The 18,107-nt window shown below is 46.6% G+C and overlaps 1 protein-coding gene across 1 annotated transcript in view; it reads right to left on the bottom strand.

The window, feature by feature from the left end:
- Positions 1–18,107, bottom strand: part of SUPT20H (SPT20 homolog, SAGA complex component) — a 192,520-nt gene that overhangs the window by 150,990 nt on the left and 23,423 nt on the right. Inside the window, 3 exon segments of the mRNA XM_075337317.1 lie at positions 5,844–5,902; positions 9,273–9,308; positions 12,006–12,090. Coding sequence (XP_075193432.1) covers positions 5,844–5,902; positions 9,273–9,308; positions 12,006–12,008 — 98 coding nt within the window. The 5' untranslated portion in view covers positions 12,009–12,090.

The raw sequence follows: 18,107 nt of genomic DNA, 5'->3' as shown, positions 1-18,107 counted from the left end.
GTTGCTGGAGCGGGCAGAGAGTCATGAGGAGGCTGCCTTAGTGCCAGAACCTCCTGCGGTCTTCTGCGGACGCGCTTTTGGGCGCCAGTTGGATTTCTGATCCTTAGCTGAGTTAGCGGACGAGGCGGAGGGCTTAGAGGACGACCAGTTGGAGGAACGAAAGGAACGAAACCTCGACTGATTACTACCCTGGGCGGGTTTCCTGGTCTTGGTTTGTGGAATGGAAGTACTCTTCCCGCCAGTAGCTTCCATAATAATTTCATCCAGCTGTTCACCGAACAGCCGGGAACCAGCAAAAGGAAGCCCAGCAAGAAACTTCTTTGAAGAAGCATCTGCCTTCCACTCTCGAAGCCACAAGATCCTGCGGATAACGAGGGAATTAGCCGAAGCCACCGCAGTGCGGTGAAAAGCCTCTAGCATGGCAGACATGGCATAAGATGAAAAAGCTGAAAAGGCAACCATCTCATGCATAGATTCCTTGGTGAGGGAATGCATCTCCTCTAGAGAAGCAGAGATGGCTTTGAGAGCCCACACTGCTGCAAAAGTCGGGGAAAAGGCTTCATACACAGATTTGGCCAGAAGGTCAATCTGACGGTCAGTGGAATCCTTAAGTGAGGTGCCGTCAGCCACCGACACAACGGTCCGGGCTGAGAGCCTAGACACCGGGGGGTCTACCTTTGCGGAGTGAGACCACTCCTTGACCACCTCAGGTGGAAAGGGAAAACGGTCATCAGAACCACGCTTTGGAAAGCGTTTGTCAGGACAGGCCCTGGGTTTGGTCACAGCGGTCTGAAAACTGGAGTGGTTAAAGAACACACTCTTTACTCTCTTAGGCGAGGTAAACTGGTGTTTTTCTGCCAGAGAGGGTTGCTCCTCTGATACTGGCGGATTGAGATCCAGTACAGAATTAATAGAAGCAATCAAGTCACTAAGATCTGAGTCACCCTCGGAAAGATCGATGGGGTAAATGGAGTTAGCCTCCGAGCCCCCCGTAAGGACATCCTCCTCATCTTGCGAGTCAGCTCTTGAATCAGAGCCGCGGGATGAGGAGGGGGAGGAAACCCTGCGCCTTCTCTTAGGAGGACGGGGTCTGGGACCTGATGATGAATCCTCTGTGAGCTCCGATGGATGGAGGTCAGAGGATAGAGATCCTAAAGGACCCTTAGCAAGAGCATTAGAGGCACCCTGTGAGGAGGGCTGATGCATATTCATCAAAAGTCCTGGACAAAAGTCCCATGGACTCAGCAAATGACTGGGATATAGACCTAGAGAAGGACTCTACCCAGGCCGGGGGTTCAGCCACAGGTGCAGAGGCAGCCGGAGAGACCACTGGGGGTGAGACTCCAGGCTGTGGCACCGCCAAGTTAGAGCAGACATCACAATGTGGATAGGTGCTCGGCTCAGGCAGCAGGAGCTTACATGCAGCGCATACAGTATAAAGCTTTGGAGTCTTGCTCCTCGTGTGAGACATGCTGCTGGAGTGGGGGCTCTGCAAAAGAATGAACCCCAGGGAGAATATACAGAGGTCCACAACCAGAGACCGGCTGTGGCTTACCAGACCGCTGGAAGCGGTGTTGTGTGCCCTCCAGATCCCGAAGCCCAGACCCCCAATGCACAGCACCTCAGCAGGGATGCAGAGTGCAGAAAGGCCCAGCGCAGAGTGAACTTTGCCTGAGAAATGGCCGACGGAGCGAAGAGAGGGGGCGGGACTTGGAGGCGTTCCTGTAGGAGAGCGGGAACTGGAGGGCCATAGAGACCTGCAGGGGAGGAGACACGCCCCAGCAGTGGGGAGTGTCCCTCCCCTGTGCAGGACGGCTGCCGGGAGGAGCCGTGCCTGTCCCTCTGCATGAGTGACATGCGAGGGTAGTTAACAGAAAGTAGGCCTCCGGCAAAGCCAGGGCCTAAATTTCAGCGGCGAGGCCGACGCGCAGGCACCATCGGCGCGGTTCTCGGGCGAAAGCTAGAGAACCCGCCGGAAATGCCAAAATAAATACATTCAGCATACTCTCCCCATACAATAAATAACAGGGACCCCCAACACATAAACGTCTCAGGTACTTAGCTGCTGAGACACAGGGCCAGGTCCCTGGGGATGAGTGCTCCGGTCCAGCAGAATCCTCAAGGAGCTGTTGATGGAGACCGGTCTCCTGCCAGGCATGGAGACCGTGCTGGCTCCCACTTCAAGCCAGAGCCCAGGAGGGATGGTGAAGAAGCACGGCATGTAAGGCTCCAGCCTTGGAAATCAACCTTACAACACCGCCGACACAGTGGGGTGAGAAGGGACATGCCGGGGGTCCAGACGTGGACCCGCACTTCTTCAATCTCTTCCAAAGAAAAAAAATCATGAGAATGCATGTGTGGATGTATGCCTCCTGAACACAAAGCAATAAACTGGCTGGGACTGGCTCACCAGGGGGTGTATAAGCTCAGAGGGAGGAGCTACACTTTTAAGTGTAGTACTTTGTGTGTCCTCCGGAGGCAGAAGCTAAACACCCATGGTCTGGGTCTCCCAAAGGAACGATACAGAAATTACTGTTATTGTGAACAGTTAATCAAGTTGAAAATGAAATGATCTCTAAAAAGGCATAAAGTTAAAGATGACACATTTCTTCTATATTTTAGGTAATAACAAAAAAAATATTTTCATCTTTAACATTTTAAAACTACAAAAATGAAAATGGGCCAATGCAAAAGTTTGAACACCCTTGGAGATTTGTGTGCTCAGATAACTTTGACTATCATTTCAGACCTTAATTAGCCTGTTAGGTTTGTGGCTTGTTCATTATTATAGTTAGGAAAGGGCAGGTGATGCAAATTTCACAGCTTTATAAAAACCCAGCCTCCTCTAACCTTGTGCAAATAAAACAACAGCCATGGGTTTTTCAAAGCAGTTGCCTAGCACTCTGAAAATCAAAATGGTGAAGGCCCACAAAGCAGAAGAAAGCTAGAAGAAAATAGCAAAGAGTTTTCAAGTTGCCCTTTCCTCAGTTCGAAAAGTAATTCAGAAATGGCACTTGCAGAAACAGTGGAGGTCAGGATAAGGTCTGGAAAACCAAGCAAAATTTCTGTGAGAGCTGCTCGTAGGATTGCTAGAGTGGCAAATCAGAACCTTCACTTCACTGCAAAAGTCCTTCAGGAAGATTTAGCCGACTCTGGAGTTGTGGTACATTGTTCTACTGTTCAGAGACACCTACATAAAAATGGCCTTCATGGAAGAGTCATCTGAAGAAAACCTCTCCTGCGTCCTAACCATAAAATTTAGCATCAGAAGTATGCAAAATAACATCTAAAGAAGACTGATGTATTTTGGAAACAAGTCGTGTTAACTGATGAGGTTAAAATAGAACTCCTTGGCCACAATGATCAAACCAAATGTTTGGGGAAAAAAGGAGACAGAATGTCATGACAAGAACATCTCGCCAACCATTAAGCATGGGGGTGGATTAATCATGCTTTGGGTTGTGTTTTATCCAATGGCACTGGGAACATTTCACGGGTAGAGGGAAGAGTGGATTCAATTAAAGTTTAACAAATTCTTCAAGCAAACATAACACCATCTGTAAAAAAGCTGAAGTTGAAAAGAGGATGACTTCTACAAATGGATAAGGATCCCAAACAATTCAAAATCCACATTAGCCTATGTCAAAAGGTACAAGCTGAAGGTTTTACAATGGCCCTCACAGTCCCCTGATCTGAACATCATTGAAAATCTGTGGCTAGACCGCAAAAGAGCAGTGCATGCAAGAGGACCCAGGAATCTTACAGAACAAGAAGACTTTTCCAAGAAAGAAAGCATGACAATCCCTCAAACAGGAATTGAAAGACTCTTGGCTGGCTACAAAAAAACATTTACAAGCTTTGATACTTGCCAAAGGGGGTGCTGCATGCTGCAGGGTACTAACCATGCAGGGTACCCAATATTTTGCATTGGCCAACTTTATTTTTTGTTGTGAATTTAAAAAATTAAAAAAAAAAATTATATATTTTTTACATCTAAAATGCAGAGAATATATGTTATCCTTAACTTAATGGCTTTTACAGATAATTTCATCTTCAACTTGCTTAATTGTTCAGAACATCAGTAAACTTGACCAGGGGTGCTCAAACTTTTGCATGCCACTGTAGATGTAACAAGAGGACTACAAAACCAGTAACTTGCAAATTGTAAGACGCTGGTATTTTCTTTTTACAGAAGTTGGAAACCAACAGTTGGAAACCTCCGCCTTAACCTGGGTGAGTGTGCTCCGCACAGCTCGTTACTCGAGCTGAATTTGAAAATGCTCGAGCTTCCCATTGACTTATGTTATTCGAGTAGAAGCCGAAATCGAGCACGCTCGCCCATCACTACTTCTAATGCTTCCCAGATTGATCAGTAGTAACACTTACTTCTGCAAGTTCATTGCTGATATTATCTTCCATGTCATTGTGTTAATACAAGCCCTAATGTTCCAGACCAGCAAACTGATAAAACTTCTGCTTTTATAGAGGCAGTCACACTCACTAATGAACAAATAAAGGGAACCTGTCAGGTGCAATATGCACCCAGAACCACAAGCAGTTCTGGAGCCATATTGCTAATCCCTGCCTAACCGTCCTTGTATCTAGTAGCATACATAAAGAGATCTTTAGAAAGAGCATTTCTAAAGATTTCTTTATCGTATGCTAATGAGACCAGGGACTAGTCACTAGGGCGTGATTTGCCCTGGCTAGTCGACCCCTTAGCATGTTCGTAAGCCCCTGTGGGTGTGCTAACATGCTAATGAATGTGCAGCATCAGAGGACGGTTGTGCTCATCTTTCTGCTGCCATCGCTTCTGAGTCCTGGACTTCGGCTCACTGTGCATGATCTTGGACTTTCGGTCATGCGCACTACATGGGTTTGAAACCAGGACCCGTACACCCGGCTTCATAGCGCGCATGACCGCTGTGTGTACGAGACCTGGCTCCAAAGCCATGTAGTGCGCATGACCGAAAGTCTGGGATCATGCACACTGAGCTAAAATCCAGGACTCGGACCCGATGGAAGGCAGAGGTGGTGTGACCATGGCTCTGACATTGCGCATTCATTAGTATGTAAGCATACCCACTGGAGTGTACTAATATGCTAAGGGGCCGACTAGCCGCCAGGTGAAATAACGCCCTTGTGACTAGTCCCTGCGCTCATTACATATCATAAAGGATGTTTAGAAATACTTTTTCTAAAGATCTCTTGATCTATGCTTCTAGATACAGGGACTATTGTGCAGGCCTCTTTATTCGCCCTCGCGTTTCTGCCTCGTCCTCGCGTTCCTGCAGGAACACGAGGGCGAGGCAGGAACGCAAGGGCGAGGCAGGAACGCGAGGGCGAGGCAGGAACGCGAGGGCGAATAAAGAGGCCTGCACAATATAGGAAGCCTCTATTATAATACAGCTCTAGAAAGGTTTCTAGAGGAGATTAAAATGTACGTAGTCAGTCCGGTGTCATCGGCGCTCCACTTATTCGCATGCCAGCGAGCGCGGAGACATCTGTTTCTGTGCACACCTGGCCCGCACACAGCAGCTTGTTACTAGCACACATCTACTGGCACTCAGCGCTCGCTTCCCTGTGAACATAATTGGCTTTCCATATGAGCAGCTGAAACCAGCCATAAAAAGCAGGAAATCTGAGAACTGGTAGGCAAGACGAAAAGATGTTTTAGCCTGAGAACCTTGTGGACCAAACTGTGCTTAAAATGGAAATCACCCAACTTATGCATGGAGCGGATACTACATTGTCTACACGACTGCGGCGGAGACACCGCGCGGAGGAACAATACCCGCCACATCCATCACACATCACTAATGCCAAGGAAGGCTGGAAATCACCTCGACCCGGACGAATGCTTGCGTTTCGGAGGTCTCTGTCTGGCACTCTCGATGACATACTGGAAAATAGTAAAGGAGATCTGGTATAAATTTCATTACTGTCAGGTTATTTCCTCTTTTGGACAGATCAGCATATTGTAAAAACATTTTTAAAGAGTCACACTTTATTTAAGCTCTGAGAGCAATTTTCCTTTTTTTTTTTTTGTGTGCTGAAGGTTAATGTTCTTCATCCTTCACTTTCAAGTGACTATTTTTTGCTGGAATGTTCCTGAGAATATTAGGAAAAAGACCGAACAGATATTCTACGCATTAAAGGGCTTATCCACTACTTTTTATTATTTTAAAAATAGGGTTATGGTGGTCTGGAATAAAAAAAACACATACAAAAGGGGGAGATATGTGTTACTAGTGAAATATTAAAATTAATTTATTTTTGATCTATTAAAAAAATTGAAGGTCCACATGAGTGCAAAATCTGTCGCGTTTATGGTGTATAGAATGCCCTTAAAGGGACTCTGTCACAAGGTTTTTGCCACCTAATCTGAGAGCAGCATAATGTAGGGGCAGAGACCCTGATTCCAGAGAGGTGTCACTTACTAGGCTGCTTAGTGTAGTTTTGATAAAATCACTGATTAATCAGCAGGAGATTACCATTAGAGGACTACTTGGCGTGCTGCAGGTAGTCCAGCATAATCATGAGCTCTGTATAACTGCTAGATCTGCAGGAGAGAAAACCGTGACTGTGTCCGCTGTGTAGGAGGCTGGAGCAGGGGGACGCTGCAGTCATGTATGGCCCAGGGGGGAAGTGCAGATCACTGCTGTGTCCGGGCCAGAGCACGGCATACCTTCACAGCACAGCCGCAGTCTCTGTGCTGAGGGCTCAAATTACTTTCACTTTGCTCCTGCTGCCTTTACACTAGAAACAGTCTCCCGTAGCTGACAAGGACCTACAGTGATGTAATGCAGAGGGGTGGGCAAGAGCAGCACAGAACAGCACAGTGCCCAGCCTCTTCATTACATCACTGCAGGTCCTTCAGATATGCGAGACTGTGTTTGTAATGCCAGGACCAAACTGAAGCATGGTGGGCAGCACAACAGTAAAAGTAAGGCAATAAATAATATAGTATAAAGGCATTACTGTACACCTGGATGGGGTTGGATCATATATATATATATATCTTTACACACACACACACACACTATATAACTATATACACACAGACACACACACATTATATATACACACACACACACACACACACACACACACACACACACACAATCCAGATTGGAGGATCACACACAATGATGGGGAACATACATATTCCACGATGGGGGCCATATATACAAGGTACCCAGAAAGGAGGATATGAGGACAGAATTTGGGGATATTATTACCTCAGTAACACTGTCAGCAGTAAAATAACTGTCATGACCACATTCTTTTACTTTAATTTTATTTTTTTCTATTTTTTCCTCCTCTAAAACAAGGGTGCGTCTTATAGTCCGGTGCGTCTTATAGTCCGAAAAATACGGTAAATACTTTTAATATTTTAGTTTTAGTTCGTAAATTCACCTTTTCTTCATGCATTTGCTGTGTCTCCAGCAGGATTTGGCACCTACCATACTAAGGTTCACTTTAAACTTCCTGGAACCAGTCAGGCCCTAAATGCATCCAGAACCGCAAGCAGTTCTGGGTACATATTGCTAATCCCTGCCTAACTATCCCAGCCTATAGTAGCATAGATAGAGATAAAGAGATTTTTAGAAAAAGTATTTCAAAAGATCTTTCATCACATGCTAATGACGCAAAGGACTAGTCGCAAGGTCATTAGTTCCCTTGGCTAGTTGGCCCCCTTAGCATATAAGAACTCCCCTATGGGCGTGCTAACATGCTAATGAATACGCAGCGTCAGGGGCATGGTCGCTCACCTCTCTGCTGCCATTGCCTTGGATGCTGGATTTCGGCTGAGTATGTTTGATCAGAAATCCCTGGACTTCTAGTCATGCGTACTATGAAGCTGGGTGTACACGTCCCGGCTTCAGACTTGTGTACAGTAGAACGCATGACCGGAAGTCTGGGGAATTCTGATCATACGCACGTCGAAAACCAGAGGTGGCAGCAGAGAGGCGAGTGCGACCATACCTCTGATGCTGCACAATCATCAGCATGTTAGCACGCCCACATGGGCATACTTACATGCTAAGGGGGCCGACTAGCCAAAGGAAGTAACACCCTTGCGAATAGTCCCTGCGCTCATTAGCATATTATAAATGATCTTTAGAAATACTTTTTCTAAAGATTCCTTTATCTATGCTACTATAGGCTGGGACTGCTAGGCAGGGATTAGCAATATGCACCCAGAATGTCTCGTGGTTTTGGGTGCATATTGCACCTGACAGGTTCCCTTTAACCATATATAAACGTGGTGAGCGCACTCTTTTAATTATTACCAACAACTTATCTACTAGACCATGGCTGCTCCCAGTACTGCTGTTGGTGTCCCCCGTCGGTCTCCATGCTTCATCCTCTGGGTCCACTCAGTTGACCAATGCACACAATCAGTTGCCTCCGATTGCCGGTCACAGTGACATTACATCTGAGCCAGGAGAATGTTTCCTGGCCCTCTGTAACTTGGATGAAAAATTACTGCAGCATTAAATCGAAGTCTACTGACATAATTTGACTCCCACCCCACCCGCCACCATAAGAAGAAGCAAAGAGACCGGAAGCACTACCAAGGAGCAACTATGGCGGGACAGGCAAGAATGAGTGTTTGTTTTGGTTTTCTTTGAAGAACCCTAACGGCTCATTTTTAATATATTAAAAAAGTAAAAGGACAACCCTGGTAACATTTATCATCCATTCACATGATAGGTGATCAACATTAAATTTCGAGTCTACTACCCCTCCACCTTGACAGATGAGCACACTGCCTACAACTTCAACTACAGAGGGTATGATGTCACTCCACATGACCGCTGCAGCCAATCAATGGCTTTAGTTGTCCAATGAAGTACTGTGTTGCAGTCAATCACTGAAGTAGTCATACAGATAAGTGACATCATTGCTGCAGGGGAGTAAAAAGAGACTGTTGGGGACCTCTGGAGCTGTGAGAGATTGAATAAGTAGTCGACTGCATATATACCATTGGATAGCAGGTCAGGACCCCCTGAATAGTCAGATTGATGGGGGGCATCTATGAGGCGGCACGGGCTGTTTTAGACAACGTCGCTATAAGGTGAAGTACAGATGTATTATATGACTGTCGCTTTATACACAATATCTTATTATATATAGATTTTCTCTCCTTCCGGCCCTACAATATGGGAGACACCACAAGGCTAGATTCTAACAGGTTTGCTAAATTGGCTGCTGTTCATGGTTTCCTATGTACACGGAGAACGGTGAGAATATGATGGAATTACCTCAGCCCGGTCCAGTGCCAGCTCCAACGTCTGCTGCTGGAAGCAAATCAAGATGAACAGTCAGAAACCCAAAATTTAACAAGTTTATTTAACCCCTGAAAGTGTCTCTATGGTGGCTTTATGTCAGATTACTATGCTGTGGAGGTTTCCAGACCTCAAAACATAAACTGAAAGGCCAGATAAGGGTTAACACAAAAAAAAAAAATCCCAAAACCTAATAAAAGATCATAAAAATATCATATGAACTCGCCCCTTATCTGCCAATACAGCTCCCCGTCAGTCCTCTGTGCACTCCCTTAGGTCACAGCCACGGCTCGGAGCCGGTCTACTCTACACCGGTGCTGACACAACCTTGACGCATGTTATGGCATACGCTATGGCCTAGTCAAGGCTGGGAAAGCACAGGACCGGTGGGGGCAGAACTATGATATGTTATTTTTCAACCTCCATTCCCGGCTCCTATGAAACAGGCATCATGACAGCCATTGTGCCAGATCTGCACACAATTAGAAACCCCAACATTTGGGAAATAGTAAACAAAATAGTTTAAATTCAATTCACTTATCATATAACCTTGCAGATATATGGGGTCTGAATACTGGGACCCCCTCCGACTTAGCAAACAGGATGAATAAGGGCCACCCTTCAATAATAATGGGGCATTTCAGAACCATGTTGTGGGGATCAGTGACAGTTAAAGTCTGACCCACACCAATCTGCAAATAGTGAAAAGCAAAACCTGTCAGTCAATTCATGCAACCCAAACCATGGGTGTCAGGAATCAGAACCTGCTGCAACGTGTCAGAGAAGAACGGTTGTCAACTACTTGGACAACCGCTTCTCATCTGCCATGTTTTGCCCCATTAACATGAAGCTCATACTCACCTCCTGTGCTGGCATTTGTTCCCAGGGCTCAAGTGAGGTTGGGATGTCACATGAGCCCTGTGCCCAATCACAGCCGGCTTCCTGTTCCTGGCCTTCAGATATATAAATAAATCAACAGGAAATGAGAGCTCGGCTGCCCGCTCACCTCCTGTTGATTAATCACATGTCGGAAGGCTGGGAGAGGGAAGCCGGCGGTGACTGGGCGAGGAGACAACCATGTGAGCCCCAGGAACATGAGCGCCGGCATGGGATGGGGTGAGCTTTTTTATTTTAATGGGGCCAAATATTGGGAATGAGAAGGGGTTGTCCTAGCAGTGGACAACCCATTTAAAGATCAAGTTTCTCCCCACAACACTCCAAGTGATTGACAGCTCTCTTCCTATAGGCACAAATAGAAGAAACCCGTCAATCAACTAGAGTGGTGCTGTAGTGATGAGTGAGCACTACCATGCTCGATACTTGTAAAGCAGTTGGACGCTTGCACGGGCGCGACTCGTGTACTGAGTATAATGGAAGTCAGACAATTGGGAGACTCAAGTATTTTTCTGGAAGATCATCTGAAAAAAAAATACTTAAGTTGCCCATTGATTCCCTTCATGCTCATTACATGAGTTTGAGCATCCGACTGCTCATTATGAGTACTGTGCACCTGGACACGGTAGTGCTCGCTCATCACTAGGGTGCAGATATTTAAAGGGAACCTGTCATCAGATTTGGAGACTATAAACTGTGGCCACCACCAGTGAGTCCTTATATACAGCATTCTAGAATACTGTATATAAGTGTCCAGGCCTCTCTATATAATGTAAAAAACAATTTTTATTACTCACCTAGGGGGCGGTCCGGTCTGATGGGTATCGCTGGTCTCTGGTCTGGCGCCTCCTCTCTACTGCTATCTTTGTCCTCCTTCTACCGAGCCCAGTGTGGATGACACGTCTACGTCATCCTCCCAGGCCGGCATTGCTATCCTGCACAGGCGCACTTTCATCTGCACTGCTGAGGGCAGATCAAAGTATTGTAATACGCAGGTGCGAGGAAGGGTTAAAGACCACCCGCACTACAATACTTTGACCTTCTCTTAGCAAGGCAGATTAAAGTGCGTCTGCGCAGGACCTCAATACTGGACTGGGTGTATGACGTAGGACGTGTCATGCACACGGGCCTCAGAGGAAGGAGGACGGCGATTGCCGCAGAGAGAAGGCGCTGGACTGGAGAGAGGAGAGTAGTGACACCCATCGGACCGGACCGCCCCCCAGGGGAGTATTATAAAAGTGATTTTTACGTTCTACACAGCGGCCTGGGCTCTTTTATAAACGGCGTTCTAGAACGCTGTTTATAAGAGCTCACTGGTGGTGGCCGCAGCTTATAGGGGCCAAATCTGGTGACAGGCTCCCTTTAAACTAGGTTTTCTCTGAAATGAAGGAATCCGGCTCTAATTCATGATGCTGTCTGTGTTCTAAGCAGCCTGAATAAATTGACAGGTTCACTAAAAGGAGCAGCTATTACTTGTGAGGATTTGGTGCTGTAGTGTATTGGTGCGGCCTCCACAGCCCCCTACACTGCACAGATAACAGAGGATTGCCGTACAGACATTGGTATCACTCACAACTCAACTTTGGGCGGAAACACACAAGGACCAGTTTCAAAGGAAATCAATTAAACTTCTCATAGCTTTTCAGATGAGGAAGAACAAGGAAGGAAGGATAAATCCAGAGAAAGACTATACAAACTCCAGGGAGATGTTGTCTGTGGTCAGACGTGACCCCAGAGCTAAAAGCTGCACTGCGGACCACTAAGCCACAGTGCACTATACAGGTTCACATGGAGCCACACAACAAGGCTACTCACCATTGTGACTGCAGCAGGTCTGTACAATCCGGAGGTGTCCGTCACACTGTGTGCGTCATCATGGTCATCTGTAGTGATTAATGTGCTAAAAGAACAAAAGCAGAGGTAAGACCAAGGGGTAAGACCAAGGGGTACCCAACATTTCTGTAATAGGTCAATGACCAATGTGATTTGCTCTGTGCATTATTTCTTGTTCTTTGCATACAAATCTACTCTTCTCCAGAAGAAAGAAATAGCCTCTCCAGTGTGTGGGGAGCGGCCCCTAGATACTACAGCGCTATTTTTGCGTACCATCTCGCAGACAGAATTGTACGAAAAGAAGCCCTCCGGCTGTTGGATGTCTGCAAGAAGAACCATAATCCTGGAATATTGTCCATTAAACACATACAGTGGAACCTTGGTTTAAGAGTAATTGAGAGCGGTTTGCCAAACAAGCAAAGCTTTTTACAAATATGTAACTTGGTTTAAGAGCAATGCTTTGCAATAAGAGCAAATACAAACCATGCACACTTCCGGTCAGTTTTTTCACCGCACTCTGACCTGCTCTGGAGGTAACTTTCTGTACATATGTACTGTATATACTATATACCATATCTATCAATTTGCATTTGTGGATACAGTATACTTTCTTTCTGCTAACCAGTGCAGCACATTGCTTGTACTATAATCTAATTGCCTGTGCAGTATTCCTATCCCACATGTGGCTTAGTTGTGCCCTTATTTTGGGGGGAATCGATTTCGGGTGTGTTTTTTTGTGTATTGTACTAGAATAAAGGTTGTCATATTTATACATCATTTTTTCTCTCTATAGTTTACCTCCCGTACACCAACACTTCTATTGTCAGCCAATGTGCAGTTTAATTTGTTTTATACTTTTTTTTACTGTACAGTATTTTGTATTAGTGTACTGTAATTTTATATGAATACAGAACATTATTTTGTATTACTGTAATTAGTTTCTATAAATACAGTAAATATTTTGTGGTTCTGGAACGAACTGTCTGCGTTTCAATTATTTCCTATGGGAAAATTCGCTTTGATATAAAAGTAACTAGGTTTAAGAGCTCACTCCCGGAACCAATTATACTCGTAATCCAAGGTTCTACTGTACTGTAAATAATTGTCAGTAAAGTCATCCTATGTGTTATGAGTCACTCACATTGTTTTATTGGTTTAGATGCCCCCAACCTGTGGCTCAAGAGCACGTGGCTTGTAGGCCACAGATTTGTGGCTCATGACTGCCTGTTAGCTTGGTTCATTAGCACCAGGCCTAACAATCAGCTATGAAGAGGCCTCCAGAGACATCTGTAAGTAGCTTCACACAAAAGAGCAGATGTGAAGGTGCATATCCTGGAGGTGGTTATGGGAAGGATAGAAATATGGTAAGCTGGAGATCAGAAGATGCTGTTGCGATGCAATAGTGCCTGATGAGGGGTAAAGTGGAAACCCTGGGACGCAAGTATATTGCTTATAAGGGAGAGAGGCTCAGGGGCTTTCCGTAAGAAAGCTGTGGCTATCATCACAGCAGTAATGGTGGCTTCGGATTATCTCTACTGTGGGGAGGTGGAAGAGTTGGCAGAGCTGGATGTGGCTCGGAACAGTCTTAAGGCTACTTTACACACTGCGATATCGGTCCCGATATCGCTAGTGTGGGTACCCGCCCCCATCTGTTGCGCGACACAGCAAATCGCTGCCCGTGCCACACAACATCGCCCAGACCTGTCACACATACTTACCTGCCCGGCGACGTCGCTGTGACCGGCGAACCGCCTCCTTTCTAAGGGGGCGGTCCGTGCGGCGTCACAGCGACGTCACTGAGCGGCCGCCCAATAGCAGCGGAGGGGCGGAGATGAGCGGGACGTAACATCCCGCCCACCTCCTTCCTCCCGCATAGCGGCCGGGAGGCAGGTAAGGAGAGCTTCCTCGTTCCTGCGGCGTCACACATAGCGATGTGTGCTGCCGCAGGAGCGACGAACTACATCGTTACTGCTGCAGTAACGATAATCGAGAATGGACCCCCATGTCACCGATGAGCGATTTTGCACGTTTTTGCAACGATGCAAAATCGCTCATCGGTGTCACACGCAGCAACATCGCTAATGCGGCCGGATGTGCGTCACAAATTCCGTGACCCCAACGACTCCGCATTAGCGATGTCGCAGCGTGTAAAGCCCCCTTTAGGCTGCTTTCACACTACGTTTTTTTAACATGCGTCATGAACGCTTTTTTAACACAAAAACGGATCCAGTGCAAATGCGTTTTCATTTCAATGCATTTGCAATGGACTCGCGTCAACATACGTTCACATGTGTTTGCGTGCATTATAGTGAGGATCCAGCGACTTGCAGTTTAACTTTTTTCAAAAACGCTACTTGTAGCATTTTTAAAATGCGTCCAAATACTGCAAATTGCTGGATCCTGACTAAACAGCACGCAAACGCATGTGAACGCTGGCATACTGATAGACAGGATCCTGCTTGCTCTACTGAGCATGCACAGAAACCAGCCTCGGGTGATCAATTTCTCTCTCCACCTCCCTCCCTCCCCCTCCCTCTCCCTCCACTCTCCCCCGCTTGAGAGTGGAGGATGCTCGTAACCAAGGTAAACATCGGGTAACCGCGGTCTTAGTTACCCGATGTTTATCTTGGTTATGTGTGCAGGGAGCAGGCAGCCCGGCTCCTAGCAGCTGCAGACGCTCGTAACCAATGTAAATATCGGGTATCCAAGCAAGTTACCTGATGTTTACCTTGGCTACGAGCCTCCACTGTTGTCAGAAGCCGACTCCCAGTCTTTCACGTTCAGTTCCCCTCACTCCCGATCACATGACTCCAATGCCCGCCCATAAACTTAAAGTGACAGGATCCTGCAAAATAACACATGCGTTTGCATGCGTTTTTTTGCTGTAAAAGCAGGATCCGCTTTTGCAGCAAAAAACGATCATGACGCATGTTAAAAAAAAACGTAGTGTGAAAGCAGCCTAACACAGTTAAAGGGTGTTGTCTGGTCGAAATCCAAAAGTCTGCAGTCAAAACGTGTCCCTCTATGTGACTACAGATTTATGACTCCTCACATCGCACGCACTGTGACCATTCTGCGGTTTCAAAGCCGGGAACAGTGGTCATGTGGCCGCGACTATGCAACATACACACTCCTACCCAGAATTGGACTAGATGGTAGCCACCTCGCTCTACACACTTGAATTGAGTGAGGCTGCACCGATGTAGATGGAATGTTTCTGGGAGTATACATATCCCATACTCGTGGCCACATGACCGCCGTTCCCGGCTCTGAAACCAGAGAATCCTCACAGCACAGAGTGTGTCTGCGATGTGATGATTCAGAAGTCTGTAGCCAACAGAGTGCGAGACACAGAGCAAGTGGAGACATGTGGATTTAGACTTAACAACCCTTTTAAATGAGGCTATCAAGGTCAGAAAAGTTGGGGACCACTGGCTTAGGTGGATCGGCCAAGCGGCTCTACGACGAGACCTTCCAAATTAGGACAACTCTCCAATTCCATGATATAGGTACCCAGCTATGTCAACTAAATAAGTAAAGGCCAAACTGACCAATGAAGAATACAAAGAATAACTAACCTCTGCTCCCCTCACTTATCCATTCTGGCCATTCATAAATCAATTACAATAGATGTGCTGCCAACCGAGCTCCTAGGACTGATGCCCTATTTACATATGTTTTCAGTACACGCAATGACCTCAGTGCCAACACCGGCAGCTTCTGAATTGGAGGTCTAAATTAGTTGAGGCCACGTCCGGCACAAGTCTTGTGTGTGTTGTGAAACGGTCACCTGAGGTCATCTGCAGTGATTAGAGAAAGCCTCGATCACAGCAATAACTCCATAGATGATGCGGTCAATATGACAGTGACATTTAAGAGATTGTAAATGGGATACCAATGACAAGGTTATGGCAGCTAGGGGTCTATGGAAGGAACCTATGTCTGCCATGTTTGGATACTGTGCGTGTGGATTCTCTTCATCGGAGAATCATCATTTTACAATGCACTGCAATACTATGCTACAATCATTGCATAAATTATCACAAGTTCAAGTCCCCTAGGGGATATTTTCAAAGGAAGATTATTTACCTCCGTGGGAACCTCCAGCTATGACCGCAAATCAGCTAAGTGACATCACCGCTGATTCTTCAGCAGGGTGCGGTCATATTACATCATCGCACGCTCTGACTTCAGATGTAGCAGAGGTGGGATAGACGTGAGACCTCGTGTGGATTATGTCGGACCTGCAGGGATGTTTTGCGGGTTAATAAAGTAGTGAAAAAAGGTTGGGGTTTTTTTTGTATGTTATTCGAAATAAAGGATTTTTTTGATGTTTGTGTTTATTTTCACTTACACAGATTAGTAATGGGGGGGGGTCTCAGACACCTCATATTACTAATCTTGGGTTTAGTAGCAGCTGTGGGCTGCCATTAACACCTTATTACCCAGATTGCCAAGCACCAGGGTAATTGGAAAGAGCTGGGTAAAGTGCTGGGTTTGTGGCATCTAATGGATGCGACAATCCTGGCCAGCTGCAGGCTGCTATTTCTACGCTGGGGGGCTCAATGACCATGGGCTCCCCAGCCTGAGAATACCAGTCCCTAGCTTTCAGCTTTATCTGGGTAACAAAATAGAGAGAGAACCACACGCCGGTTTCTAAATTATTTAATTTAAATAACTAAATAAAAAAATAAAGCCGCATGCAGTTCCTCTCATTTTGATACATTGCCAAGATAAGCACATGGCTGGGGACTGCAGCCTCTAGCTGTATGCTTTATCTGTGCAGTTCCAGCCGCGCCGGAGACTTGGTAAGTACAGTGTGCCTGCTTTATTTTTTTTTACATTATTTTTCCCTTTTTTTTTTTTATTTCCCGAGTGCCGGATCTGAATCAATACCTGGAGCTCCCCGAGAATTCCTGGCCCGGGTCCAACACACAGGTACCTTTTACAGTCCGGGTTCGCCCATCACTATTTATTAGACAACCTGTTTACACTGCACGATTATGGTGAGGTGAGTATTCCTTGAAAGGCTCATTCCCAATAAGCGTGCAGTATAAATGCATCCCAAAAGTTAAGTTCCTACAAAGTCTTAGGGCCCTTTCACATTGTGTTTTTTACCTACGTTCACTGGTCCCGTCAGGGCCTCCGTCCGAATCCCCTCCACCTGAAAGACTGGTTTTAGACGCATGCGCAAACGGGGCAATTGACTGTAATGGATCAGACGGAGTCACTGTGTGCTCTATATTGCACTATTTTCGGCGTATATGCACCGCCCCTGCAGCAGTCAGGACTGCTCGGATCCGGAATTTGCTGTGGCTCGAGGGTCTCCGGACCCGGGGGGCTCACGGACACTCGAAAATAAGAAGGGGGGTGGCTATTTACAGGGGAGGTAATTGTTCGTGACACCACACGTGGTTCGCGGTAAATAGGAGTACCACTGCTGCCGATGGGAGTACCCGGGGAAGATGGAGCGGGGCAGCCAGATGACGTTCCCTCCACGGGTAGGGCAGGCCCCGGGGCTCTGGATGGTGAAGGTGCAGGCCGCGCAGCAGTCAGGACGAAGGCGGAATGCAGCGTACTCACTCCGGCCATGTGCATGTTGGTGCGACCATCAAATAGACTCCGACACATAAGTAAACCAAGTCTCTGGGTGCTGTTGCCTCTCGGGGGGAGCTCGTCCGGGAATCCGCTCCCGTTGATATTTCTGATGGTCCTGACCTGCCTCCATGCACTGATTTTTAGATGTTGCCAAGTGACCCCTCGGCCTGGAGCTTTCGGGGTCCTGCTCCCTATATTTGAATAGAGTAGCTGTGCTCTCGATAGCTAACACTTGGGATTTCAGTGGGTCGCATGGGTTGGAAAGCCCTATCCCCCTCGTTGTGTTGATGCCTTCGATCTCGGAGCTCTTGAGGAAAGTTCATAAAAAGACTATCCTCCACATGTTAATTATGAGGTAGCATGAAGCTACTCCCTGATCTAGGGTCCAGTACCCCACCATGCTCGGTACCAGTCCGGTTACTAGATATTCCGGTGCCAACTGTTCTCGAAAACTAAGTCTGGCTCCTTTCTCCAATACCCTGCGAC

Source organism: Anomaloglossus baeobatrachus, chromosome 2, assembly GCF_048569485.1.
Source record: "Anomaloglossus baeobatrachus isolate aAnoBae1 chromosome 2, aAnoBae1.hap1, whole genome shotgun sequence".
Classification (NCBI taxonomy): Eukaryota; Metazoa; Chordata; class Amphibia; order Anura; family Aromobatidae; genus Anomaloglossus; species Anomaloglossus baeobatrachus.
Note: the sequence above shows the minus strand (reverse complement) of the source record. Positions and strands in the feature narration are given on the sequence as shown.